Source organism: Solea solea, chromosome 5, assembly GCF_958295425.1.
Source record: "Solea solea chromosome 5, fSolSol10.1, whole genome shotgun sequence".
NCBI lineage: Eukaryota > Metazoa > Chordata > Actinopteri > Pleuronectiformes > Soleidae > Solea > Solea solea.
Window position 1 is genome coordinate 31,651,636 of NC_081138.1, and position 14,467 is coordinate 31,666,102.

Genomic DNA, 14,467 nt, shown 5'->3' on the forward strand with positions numbered 1-14,467 from the left:
ATAATGTAAGAATGTTTGTCAGCTCAGTGAAACACCTTCTTTTTCTTTGGAGTGTGTTTGTTCAGAGTCACTGACACAAAGTCACAACCGGCCTGAAGGAAAACTGGACTCTGTGATGCTTTTAAAACCTTTCACTCCCACAAACGTCAGCCTTTTTAGTCACTTAACAAAAGACTCGGCTCATAGAACCACAGTCAGTTTAAGTCTACGATCATCTATACGTCACATGACCACGTCTTCATCTCACTGTGAGACAGACTTTAACAACAGGAAACTGAAGTTTGTAACCACTCACTCTCCCACACCAAAGTCCACAGAGAGAAAATCACTGATTTTAGCTCGCGGGGACACAGGAGCTGCTCGTCCTCTGCTGCCTCGTGTGGTCACGTTGTGTCACTGACGTCAATCTAGACGATCATTTTCAAACTAAGACATTTGAACAATTTCAACAACTCCTGTGTGTGTGTGTGTGTGTGTGTGTGTGTGTGTGTGTGTGTGATGTTAAAATCACTGATTTTCTCTATGAGGTTTGGTGTGGGAGAGTGAGTGTCTGTCTCACAGTGAGAGAGACAGAGAGTTCAGACGAGGATAATCATCATCATCATCATCATCATCATCATCATCATCATCACCGTGAGATTTTTCTGTGACTGATTTGAAGAATTCACAGTTTTATAATTGATGTCGATTTTCTTTGTTTTTTTCATTTCCTCTCGGCCATGAAACAGGAAGTGGCCAAAGCACCTGCTGGCACGGCGGCAGCTTCACTTATTACTATTAGGATTATTATTATTATGGTATGTTTGGTCCTGGCCTGATTCAGATGCTGTGTCATTCATTAAAAAAGTGCTGAGTCAGCAGCTTTGCTCTTTTCTCTGTGTGTGTGTGTGTGTGTGTGTGTGTCCCCGCTGTGGTCTTGGTCCACTGATCCACCGCGGGGACACAGTGGCTGCAGTGTTGTCCTGCTGCTGGCTGCTCGCCACAGAGGAAACGCCAGCTTCCCTCCGACGTCTTGATTAACAGAGAAGCTTCTTTCTCTCTCTCTCTTTATGTCTCTGTCCTGGGAGCTGTTCCCTTTCTTTTCTACATTCCCACTCTTTGTTGTGTCCATCTTTGACCAAAGGGAACAAATCAACACTAGTTTTTCTTTCTTCTTCTGCTGCTGACGAGTGTGTTTTTTCTTTCCTCAATTCCCACATTTCTTTCTTTCTTTCTTTCTTTCTTTCCTGATGTCTTTGTTGGGTATTAAGTTGTCAGTGGTTTTATTCCTTTCCTTCATTTTCTCTTTGATTTGGAGGAGGAGGCAGTGGGAGTGGGACTGAACTCAGGGGGCAGGGCATTACAATCAGCACACACACACACACACACACACTCATCAATCACTGTTTTTGTGCACATTTTTCTTCTGATTTTCGATTTGAAACAATCGTAAAATATTGAGTTAAAAACGTATACAAACAGATTTAGTGACTAAAGGACGACTGTTCATCATCAGAAAAAAACCCTATCATTTTCATAACTTTATTCAGAATATTACAGATTAATATCTTCATCTCCTGTAGATTATAATGTGACAGCGTCAGTTTCACAGTAAGACAGTTTTGTGTCACTGACGGCCTCTGTGTCCTCTGTGTCCTCTGTCTGTCCTCCATGTCCCTCCCTCTCTGTCTGTCTCTCTGCTCTCTGGAGGAGCGATTAGCCGACTTGACCCTCGTCTCTGCTCTCTCTCATCTCCCTCCGACATCATCGTCTTTTAATTAAAGCGGTGTCGAGTGTCACGACTCCGCTCACGCTTTTGTCGTCTTTTTAGCCCAAAAATCATGTCTCCGTTTTAAATGAGGAGTAACCCTCTCTCTCCTCTTCACCTCTCTGGAGCAGGTGATGAGACCAGCGAGACGAGACAGTGTCTCTTTGTCGTCTCTCTGAGGGAAAATCCTTTTTAAACCACATTTACAACATCCTCGTGTGTGTCGTGAACATAATCTGTTACCAAATTATGTTCAAACAATAGTTTTGTCAAACTCTGGAAACGATGATGTTCTCAAATGTCTCGTTTTGATTCAGTTTGAATGATTTTCTTTGTTTTATGTGAAAAAATCACATTTAAGGAGCTGAAAAATCACAGAAACCAACAAACAAACAACAAATCCACGAGTTCACTTAAATAATCTGCTGTTTGAGGAAATTGAGTATTCAGATTATACATAATTATTCATATTTTTTGTCCAGAATATTAGTTTAAAGTATTAACATAACACAGTAAAGTGTCTCCAACATCACTATAACCTTCACTGGTCTCCTGTAGGTACCAAGAAATGTTCATTCCCAATAAGAAATTTAACATCAGATTATGACCAAATCCCTTCTGGATTAGTGTTTTTAGTATAAATTTGCCCTGAATTTCTTTTAAAACAAACTATTTAGCATTAAATTTACACCAAAACAGTCACAGAGTGAATTTGGTCTTTATTGATAATGACTATTCTAGTGTTTTATATAGTGTTTACCTGTATAATCTACAGGAGATTAGTGATTTAATATACTGACACTACACTGTATTACAGTTTGTTGGTTTGTGTTCATTTAAAGTGTTTATTAGTGTTTAATATTAGTGTTAAATGTTCACTTTATTTAATTATTTAATCATATTTAGGGGATCCAGTGTCCAGTGATCCAAACCCACAGAAGTCTTCACCGCTCACCATCTCAGAGTCACAGTTAATCCAGAGTGGATTTCATCCCAATCTGGGGTTAAATCAACTCTTACTTTAACACATTAAGTCATGGATTAAAAGCGGGTTGATGTTCGGCGTCTAGCGTGACTGCAGTGAGCGTTTCAAACACCAGGGGTCACTGTCGTACAGATTCAGCCGTCTCACCTTCTCAAAGACGGGCTTGTTGTTGTTGACGTCGTCCACTCCCACGACGACCTGGGCGGTGGACGACAGAGGCTGAGGTCCAGCGGACGCGTTGTCGTCTGTCGCCGTCACGTTCAGGACGTACTCCACGCCCTGGAGGCGAGGGGGCGGAGCCGAGCGCAGGCGGATCAGACCTGCAATGACAACAACAACGCACACGGTGAGACGCGTTCATCAGTGTGTCAGTGAGACACTGTCTGTTTGTCTGTCTGTCTCTCTCTGGCGTCTCATCTGCATGTCTCTCTGTATTCATCTCACTCTTCTGTGCTCTGTTTACTCTCTCTCTTGCTCTGTGTGTGTGTGTGTGTGTGTGTGTGTGTGTTGATTGTGCGCACACACACACACACACACACACACACACACACATCCAGGGACAGGTGCTCTAACTGTCATGTGTTCATTTGCTGTTTCACAAGAGTCTGGAAATGGAATCATGTTCACTCCACAGACTGTGTGTGTGCGCGTGTGTGTGTGTGTGTCTGCGTGTGCGTGTGTACGTGTGTGTGTGTGTGTGTGTGTGAGGTAGAGATACATTTATGGTTCTGTCACAACCATGTGACACATCTTTCTCCAGGCAATACTTCCTCCACCTCCACAGCTGTATAAACATACCATCATCTCCCATTCACACACTCACACACACACACACACACACGCACACACACACACACGAACACGCAGACACACACACACACACACAAACACGCAGACACACACACACACACACACACACAACGGGTGTGCAGATCGGTGGATGTACGACAAAGTTACAGGCTACTTCCTGTTTCGTGGAGAACGGTGTAAATTTGCCCAAATTTCGATGTTTGCTGTGGACACGCCCCTTTTCAAATATGCAGGACCTTTTTAGTAATTCTTCATTTTTCTGTGTGTTTAATACGATTAACGTGTTCAGGCGAGTTTTTTCTTTTACGAAGCGTAAACATCGTTAAAAGACTTCCTGTCGGGTTGAGGTCGTGGTCCAGACGGACTTTTTTGTTCGTCTTGCGCTCAGACATGTTCACACCAAGTTTCACCTGTGGGGGCGCTGCTGAGCTGTTCACCCTTCACTCTGTTCTGTAACGTTTAGTTCCTCAAACATGTGAGAAAAAAAGAATCCATGAATTCAATCTGTGCTCTCAACACTGCAGAAGAGGGTCAGGGTCAAAGGTTAACAACTAAGGACATTTAAAAAGAAACAAAAACATAAAGAACAGCATGAATTCACACACACACACACACACACACACGGCTGCATCAGCAGTCTTTCCATTTCAACTGTGACTCTTCTTTTCTTCTCTTCAGTCTAAATCTCTCCGTCCTCTCTCTCTCTCCTCTGACTTTCCTGTGAGTCGCACTTTTAATTACACACTGTGGTTTCAGCAGCTGGACGCTCACACACACCCACACACACACACGCACACACCCACACACACACACACACACACACACATTGTTGTCGTTTGTCCTGAAACACAGTGGCTGCGATGACTCACTGAACACTTTGTCATTGTCCACATGTAAATAAGCTTTTGTGTAGAAGACTTTTTTAAATGCTGTCAATACTCATGGAATGCATTTTGTCTTTATTATCTATTATTATAAACAATAATAGATATGTACATATATATATATAGAGAGAGACAGGGAGTTATGTTATTGTGAAAAGTTCCTGTAACAACTTTTATGGAGCCTCCACGTCACTCACTCTCCCACACCAAAGCCCACAGAGAAAATCCGTGATTTTAACATCACACACACGCAGACACACACACACACACACACACACACACACACACACACACACACACACACACACGCAGACACACACACTGCTGCCTCCATCACTAAGTTTAAATGTCTTATTTTGTCTCTTCAGTGTTTGAAATCCTCTGTTCAGATTGACCTCAGTGACACAAAGTGACCACACGAGGCAGCAGAGGACCAGCAGCTCCTGTGTCCCCGTGATCTTAAATCACTGGTTTTCTCTCTGGACTTTGGTGTGTGAGAGTGAGTGGTTTACAAACTTCAGTTTCCTGTCTCACAGGGACATGAAGACGTGAACGTGTTCTGAAGACGTCGTAAACTTAAACTGACGTAGATTTTATTCGGCAAGTTTTTGGTTATGTGTCTTAAATCAGTTTTTTATCTAATCTCTTATATTTATGAGATTATGAGATTAGAGCACAGCTCGTGTAGTTTGGTCACAACAGGAACAGCTGAGGTAAATTCATCATCACCAGCAGCAGCATCAGCAGAGAGAGAGAAATCATTGGAGTCAGAGTTCGTGATGATCCGACCCAGAGCCGCGCTGACGGCGCCGCAGATTACTTTGACTTTTTCTTTCAGACAATTGAAGATTCCTGCGTCTGCTGCCAACACCACAGAGGTCAATCATCTCCAGACTTCAGAGGTTTCACACTTATCAATACTGAGAATATTAATTATTATTTATTCATCTTTACTGTTTCAGTGAGTGTGTAAACATGTGAGATGATTACACGAGAGAGGAATGCTTTCATTAAACTGGCACAAGACACACAGAATCAATAACAGAGTATTTGGAGCGCACGCTTCCTCGCGGGCAAATGAGGGTTATTTCTTTTTTGGAGGGAATGAGCGCGTCATAAATCCACATGAATGAGCTGCACATGAATGAGCTGCTCTGTCGTCAGAAGTCCTTTAGAAATAAGAGGCAAGTGAAATGTGGAGAGAATTAGCTTTAAAAAGAAAACACTGTTACATTTAAATCAAGAATTTAAATTCATGACATTTACGTCAGAAAAAAGTCCAAATTTATACTTCAAAGAATTCTGACTTAATCTCGACCTCATTTGATGTTTTGAAAACAAAATAAAAAAAACAAAGCTAGAATTCTGAGATTTCAATTAAATTGAATTAAACTGATTTAATCTTGATTTATTTTGATTTCTGAGATTAAAGACTGAAGAACGTCAGATTTCGTACTTCAATCAAAGAATTCTGACTTAATCTTGACCTCGTTCGATGTTTTGAATATTTCATTTTTTAAGTCAGAACTAGAAAGAAAAAGTATTTTACTGGGAACGTTTCCGTGTGGAAAAGAGCTGAGGTTTGAAAATGAACCAGAGGAAAACTATGAGTGTGTATTTGATGGAGAGTGAAACTCATTTTCTTTTACATTAGTAAAATAAGATGATTTAAGAGAGTTAATGTACCTTGAAATCACTCGACAACAGCCTGAAGTTTTACTGAAGAACACAAATTAGAAAAGACGTTTAATTCGGACTTAAATAAGTTCAGTAAGTTTGTATCAGAGACGACGACAGAGTGCAGCGTTCAGGTCCTTCACTTATTTATTCACATCATCAATTACTAAACTATTTGGATCCTTGATCCGTGTGATTTGTGATTCTTCAGCTTCTTAAATGTGAATCTTTGCTCCATAAAAACAAAGAAATCATTTCATCATTTACATGTTTGACAAACACTGATGAAGATTTTATGAAAATAATCAACATATTGACTGATTGTTTAATTACATTTTTATTTGAAAGAAAATTGAGCGTAAAAACTTCTACTGAAGCAAAAGCTGAGAAAATAAAAGCAAATGAAATCTATTACTAATGAAATCCTGACTGTATTATGGTTATTTTAATAATGCTGACGTTATTAAAGTCAAAAGTACTTCATCATGTGACTTTTTCTTGGCATTTTCTGAAGTGATTGTTCTCTTTAATCCAAACAAACGTAATAAACGGTCAATTTCATGTCATACATTATTAACGCACACATTCATCCTCGTACCAACCTGCAGTCGACAGTCACACGTAATAATAATAATAATAATAATTCATGACATATCGTGAGTTATTCTGCAAACGTTATAATGAATGAAATATGAAACTGTCGTGGTTTTCATGTTTTTACAAACGTCCGTGTTCGTGAATGACAATAAAGTCCACATTCATTCTCTCTGCTCGTTACAGCGCGTTAATAAATGCTCGTACGTATGGAGACGACGTCGTGATCTTTGTGAGTGAAATCTCTGCTGATAAATCAGAGAAAATCAACACAACGTTTCATTAGCTGCAGTCAAACAATTATGCTAACGACGCGAGTGCACTCATATTAACGTGGTCAGCTGTAGATGAATGACTGTGACCACGCCTCGTTCACAGCACACTAATAATGAAACAAACAACAGGAAACAGGAAGTCTGTAAAGCACTCACTCTCCCACACCAAAGTCCACAGAGTCCAAATACAAACTAAACCTTGACCCTCATTAGATTGTGTCTCTTTAAAAAGAATGACAAATAGAAATGAGTTGTGAAACATGTGATGAACATGTGATGTCTCACTGGTGGACAGTTTGACTCATTGATTCACAAATGAGAGTAAAATAAGAATCATGTTTTCACTCTCGTCTCTCGCTGTCCACCCACACGTCTCCAGCTGTGCCAACGAGGACACTGGTGTTTAACGCACTCAGACGGGAGGAACGGGACCAGTTCACACGCACACACACACACACACACACACACGCACACACGCACACACACACACACACACGCACACGCACACACACGCAGGCTGTTTACATAAACAGCAGCGTCCGCTCGTCTGCTCCACACAAACATCTGATGAAGCCTAAAAGCCTGAGACGAGACAATGAGACATGGAAAAGGTTTCAGGACGTTCCCAAAACAAAGCCACAGTGTGCGTGCGTGTGTGTGTGTGTGTGTGTGTGTGTACCTGGTATTCCTTATGTTGTGGGGACCTACATCTGTTTACACACTCACATTATGGGGACGTGTCTTCTTTATGTGGACAAAAATCACGTCCTCATGACGTCAGTGACTACATTTTAAGGTGAAGACATATTTTAAAATTAGGTTGAGGTCAGGATTAGGATTAGTAGTAGTTATGGGTTAAGGTTAAAGTAAGTCTGATGATGTCCTCTGAAGTCATGGTAACCAGCATGTGTGTGTGTGTTCCTGTGTCAGTGGACTAACCTGTGTGTTATCTTGTCATTTCCATTTTTCCATGAATCACATCTTTGCTATTTGTCTCAACAGCGCCCCCTACATCTGCCCCTGGAACCCGTTGGTGCTCGGTGGATCAAATTTGGAAAGAAATAAAAGTGTCTTGGTCTTAATCCCAACAGGAAACCTGCTTGTGGTAAAAGAGGAAGTTGTGCTAAATAAATGGTAAATATGTGTCCATATAATCCTAATTCCCCTCTGTTTACACTCTGCTTCTAATTGACTGTAGTTGTGAGAATCTCTGTAATCCTGTGGATCAATAAAGTATTTCTGATTTATTCTGATTTATAAACAGAATTTATTTGTTCCTATTGAAGATAAAAAGGAAAGAAGAGCAACAGTGTTTAGATATTTATGGGATTTAATAGAAACACTGACCGACCTGCTCAGACAATAATGGCTGCTTTAAATCGCAGGGAGACATCGAGTGTTTCCCTCAGAGTGAGTTAGAGTCAAATTAACATGGAGACTCCAGTGACTGTCAGGCGTCGGGGGGGGGGGGGGGGGGGGGGTTGGAGGAGGAGGAGGAGGAGGAGGAGGAGGAGGAGGAGGAGGAGGAGGAGGCCATAAAGGATCCTCATCAGGAGCACAGAGACTGAGAATGAGATGAGTGTTAGAGAGTGGGAGGAATCAAATGTGCTCAGCCTCCATTAAAACAACCATAACATACTTTTAACGACCAAATATTGGTCTTTTTTGAAACATCGTGGATTATTATGGTTTCACACTTTAGATGAGAGGAAAAGAAACAGTGTGGCACTGTGGGGTTGGAAAATACCAGCAATTTTCAAAATGGGAAACTTTTCATGGGAATTAACAGAAAATTGACAGTTGTCAAGTTAAAGAGATAAAGACGTGAACGTGTTGTTAAGATGTCGTAGATTTCATTCCACAGGTCACAGTGATTTTAACATCTCACACACACACACACACACACACACACACACACACACACACACACACACACACAGGAGCTGCTGGTCCTCTGCTGCCTCGTGTGGTCACTTTGTGTCACTAAATGAACAATTTCAAAAGCCAAATTCACTCAAATCAGACATGAGAACTCAGTGATGGAGGCAGCAGTGTGTGTGTGTGTGTGTGTGTGATGTTACAATCACTGGTTTTCTCTCTGGACTTTGGTGTGGGAGAGTGAGCGGTTTACAAACTTCAGTAAACTCACAGCGTCTCACGCTGAGATAAAGACGTGAACATGGTCCGTCTCTCCAAACATTCATGTCTTATATACTGTGTCTTTAATCAAAAATAATCCCTGGGATTAAATGGAAATGAACAGGAATAAACTGAAGGTTGTGAATTTAAATATCTATTTTTCTCATAATCTTTGGCTAAAACAATCAGATTTGAACACACAAAGATTAGGATGATTTGAAAATGATATTCCCGTTGTTTCCCATGGAAAGTTTCCAAATGTGAAAATGGGTGGAATTTGTGCCGCCCTGGCTGCGACAGCGATGACACAGCGGCTCATTACTCCAACGTCTCCATGACGACGACCTGTCACTATTTAAATATCCCTGACAAAGTGCTTGTGAAGGGAAGAGAGCGAGGACATAAAACTGCAGCATATTTTCAAGAGTCTCTGAGGCACGTTTGACAAACTGCGCCGCTCTCACATTTCTATGCCCAGCGTAAATATAGCAGGGGTGAAAATAACTGTGCGGGGGTTAAAACAATCTTCGTGGGGATTCCAGCGATTGTGCCAAATCCTCACAAGTGATATCGCAAAGTCACAACACTCGCGAAAAAGCAAATAAATATCCACACGTCGTCTTTTTAAGCTGCGAGACGCGTCTGTTAGCTTAAATATTTATGAGATTGTAAACACACAGACACAGAGAGGTAAATGTAACCACCATTATAATATTATATATCGTCCTGTGGACAGGACTCGACTGTGACTCTGTCGTCACAAGCTCTTTCATCTTTAAACGTTTCAATCTGCAGGAAAAACCACCGCCATCACCGGAAACAGGAAAGTGAAGTTTGTAAACCACTCACTCTCCCACACCAAAGCCCACAGAGAACATCACACACACACACACAGAGGGTGTTGATCCACTGCTGCCTCCATCACTAACTTCTAACGTCTTATTTTGTCACTTTGTCTTTAAACGTGCTTTGTTCAGATTAACCTCAGTGACACAAAGTGACCACACGAGGCAGCAGAGGACCAGCAGCTAAAATCACTGATTTTCTCTGTGGACTTTGGTGTGTGAGAGTGAGTGGTTTATAAAGTGTGTGTCACAGTGAGATAAAGACGTGCTTTATCTTAAACAGCTCGTGTTCGCTGGAGCGTTGCGATAAAAAATCAAAAATCCAACATGTCCGACCTTTTTGGCTGTCGATAACAAAGTTGCCCTCCTGGTTTCCTGAGGCGATCCTGTACGTGATTCCGTCTCCGTCAGGATCCTTCGCCAACACCGTGGCAACGAGCGTGTTGGGGCCGGCGTCCTCCGAGACGAATGTGCGATATCTACAGACACACAAAAAAACACATGAAAACACACACACACACACACACAGAACTGTGAGCAGTCTGAAAGTGTCCTCACATAGAAAATCATTAACTTTCTACAACATATGGACTGAGTGTGACGCAGCTAGCTCAAACGTGCTAGGACGAGTTCGTTTAAAATGCATAGACAAGCCGGTTTTTTTGTTTTTCCAAAATGGTCGACTTCTGGGTGGGCGGAGCTAATGGAAGTGCGTAAGAAATTTGTTTGGAATCACGAGAGCAACAAGTTTAATTAAAATCGAAACAACTATGTGCGTAAAAACCCAAAATTCCCAAACTTTGGAGTAAACCCGACACACTCACAACTTTTGTCCTGATCCATCGACTTTTGTCTGACCACAACCCGACTTCTGGGGGGCGCTATAGAGCCCAGGGGCTACAGACGGGTTCATGCCCGATGCCACTCTCACATTCTTTGACGCCAAATTTCAAGAGTTTCGTCGCACTTTGGGCCAAAAATTCAGATCCACTTGAGAAGGTGTGGCTTATTTTTAGTGTTTTGGAGAAAAATACAGCATTTCAGAGTTTGTGGACGTGCTTCATGTCTCACGGTCTCATTAGACGCTGAACGCTGTGGTCGTGTCACTGTGGCGGACTGGACCGCGTGACTCGACCGCGTGACTCGACCTGTTCCAGCTTTTTTGTTGTGTTGTTCTGCAGAAGAGGTTTTTGTGAGAGACGCTCACTTGTGTGCAGATCAATACTGGTGAGGAGGTGAGGAGAGAGATGCTGCTCCGTGTTTCTTAATTGTGTCGTTCCTCTGGGGGCGTAAAGACGGTGTGTGAGTGTGTGTGTGTGTGTGTGTGTGTGTGCATTGATCAGACGGCTTGCAGTCTGAGGAAACTGTTTGAAAAGATCATTCGATAATTGCTTGTATTTCTCTCACCTGAAAGCCACAAAAAGAAAAAAAGGCCTTGGTCTGCATTTTCTGCAGAATTACAGACGCTGTCAGTTCAGCTGAAGTCATCACACACACACACACACACACACACACACACACACACACACAGGCTCCTGTTCTCACTCTGCATTTCAGATGCAGAGTGAGTCGTCATTATACATTCAGAGTTGTCTCACAATTACAGGCCTGTGATTACGAGCAGCTGAACTGACAACAACGACGACAACAACGACAACAACGACGACAAGGAGCTGAAAAACTTTCTGCTATAATAAAGTAATAATCAGGGGATTTAGCTGACGAGTCATTTTAATGTAAATTGCGGTTGATTTATTTGTTGTTTGCTGGTTTTTCACAAACTCTGGTTGTTTTTAAAGAAAGTACATTTGTCCACAACCTTTTCTTCAAGAGTTGTTATGATTTGAATTTCAGAGATTTTTTTCTCCACAAACAAAGAAAAAAAAAAAACTTTTACGACTTAATTTTCTATAAATAACTTTAAAGTTAAATAATAAAATAAGCAGAAAATTCCAAAGCAATACGTGGACATTTTCAGAAAGTGTGGACGTTTCCAATAAAGTGAGGAGAAGAGCTCACATTTAAATCATCAATCAACACACACACACCAACACACAAACACAGGCACACACACACACACACCCAACAACCAACACACACACACACACACACACACACACCAACACACAAACACAGGCACGCACACACACACACACACACACCAACACACAAACACAGGCGCACACACACACACACACACACACACACACACACCCAACAACCAACACACACACACACACACACACACACACCAACACACAAACACAGGCACGCACACACACACACACACACACCAACACACAAACACAGGCGCACACACACACACACACACACACACACACACACACACACACACACACACACAAACACACACACCCAACACCCAACACACACACACACACACTGCTGCTTTTTTATTTATGCTGTAAAGCAGAAGCTTGTGGGCGGGCGAGAGAGAGAGAGAGAGAGAGAGAGAGAGGGAGAGAGGGAGAGAGGGAGAGAGGGAGGGAGGGTTGACGATCACACCGCTGCTCCACCGCGACTCTAATTTGTTGGAATCAATGCAGCGATCAATTGAAAAATGCCTCAGACGAACTCCAACACACACTAATTACTTTTTAAAAGCTTCTTTCTTTGACTTTTGTTGCTGTTTCAGTTTTGTTTTCACTCCGTTGATCGTCCCCCGAGGGGGCGGAGCCTGATGCCACTGATGAAAATTCACTTCTGAATGAATTTAATCACTGACTTCACTTCAGTTTGTCCAGAGACAGAGGACGGAGGACAGAGGACAGAGGACAGAGGAGGAGACGGAGCTGCAGTGGCTCTGATTCCACATTCATCCTCACATACTTTGCTTTTACACGTTCAATGACACACACACACACACACACACACGCACGCACACACACACACGCACACACACACACACACACACGCACACGCACACACACGCACACGCACACACACACACACAGCATGTATAATTCATGTATGTAAATGAGCGTGGACAGAGACGGAGGCTGAAGTGAGAGCTGTGAGGAAACACACTCACACACTGTGAACATGTTTAATCAGCGTGTAAATGTACAAACATGAAACTGACTTTAAAACATTCATCCATCAATAACTGATCCTGTGATTGTGTTGTTTAATAACAAGGCTGGGGAGGGAAATTCATGCAGGAAATCAGTGATTTTAACATCACACACACACACACACACACACACACACACACACACACACACACACACACACACAGAGATGTTGATCCACTGCAGCAGAGGAGCAGCAGCTACAATCACTGCTGTTCTCTGTGGACTTTGGTGTGTGAGAGTGAGTGATTCACAAACTCACATTTAAATGTTTATATTTCATACAAAAAGATGCTCCTGACCACACACACACACACAGACACAGACACAGACACACACACACACACACAGACACACACACACACACACAGAACATACTAGAGAGGTGCTCGAGGCCTCTGAGGATGGTTTCCAGGGCAACAGGCAGGTGATGGCAGGTGTAAGTAATAGAGTCCTGGTGGCAAAAAAGTGACTGCACATAAATGAAAGGCAACCAGGAGAGAGAGAGAGACAGACAGACAGACAGACAGACAGACAGACAGACACACACACAGTCCTCCTGAGGCTGCTGGTGGACACAGCTGATTGCCCCTCCCTCACCAATCTTTCCAGTTCTCTGCCAGAAAATCAACCACTTAATGGAATGCAGCCGCCACAGCGGGGGGGGGGGGGGGGGGGTGCAGAGGGGGATTGTGGGTAACGACTGCTGCGATGTTAAACTGTAAAGCAGCTGTGAGGAGGTGTGACCTGACAATGTCATCAGATGATTCATTCATTCATTCATTCATAAAAACAAACAATAACAATATTAAACACTCTTAAAGTACACTCCAACTTCCTGTTTTTGTGTGGCACTTCCTGTATCCTATTTGTGAACGAGTGAGGTTTGTTTTTAATAATGAAACTGGACGTACACATTCACTCATTCATTCACTCACACACATGCATGCTTGCTCATTCACTCACTCACTCACTTGTTCACTCACTCACTGACATGATGCTGTGAAAGCTAATTAGCACTGAGATTCATCCAAAGTCGTTACCATGGTGAATGAGAACGAGTGTAGAGGAAGTGGGCGGAGCAGAGAGTGAACTTTTTTTTACGACGTGAAGATGATCGCAGTGTTAGCTGGAGCTAGCGTTAGCAGCTGGACACTTACATGTGCTGCGAGAACTCCGGCGCCTCGTCGTTGACGTTAGCCATGCGTACGCGAACCGTGGTCGTACCCGTGCGAGGCTCCTCCCCCTTATCGACGGCCATCACGACAAACTCGTACAGATGGTTCGGTCTCTCGTAGTCCAGGGGTCTCGCAGGGAAGATGGTGCCGTGAGGTGAAATGGTGAAATCCTGACTCAGCGTGTAATACGTCAACTCAGCGTTTTCCTCGGAGTCGCAGTCGTTCGCAGAAACTAAAGAAA

At 42.6% G+C, this 14,467-nt stretch overlaps 1 protein-coding gene across 2 annotated transcripts in view; it reads right to left on the bottom strand.

Moving 5' to 3' along the window:
- The window catches only part of si:ch211-186j3.6 (neural-cadherin), a 184,775-nt gene that overhangs the window by 121,027 nt on the left and 49,281 nt on the right, over positions 1-14,467 (bottom strand). For both annotated transcript variants that reach the window (XR_009240200.1, XM_058628543.1), the window contains exons 6-8: positions 14,209-14,458; positions 10,293-10,435; positions 2,880-3,052 (exon numbers count right to left, since the gene is read on the bottom strand). Coding sequence is in view for 1 of the 2 variants with exons in the window: in XM_058628543.1 (XP_058484526.1) it covers positions 2,880-3,052; positions 10,293-10,435; positions 14,209-14,458 (566 nt within the window). In the remaining variant the exon portion in view is untranslated. The remainder of the gene's footprint in view (positions 1-2,879; positions 3,053-10,292; positions 10,436-14,208; positions 14,459-14,467) is intronic.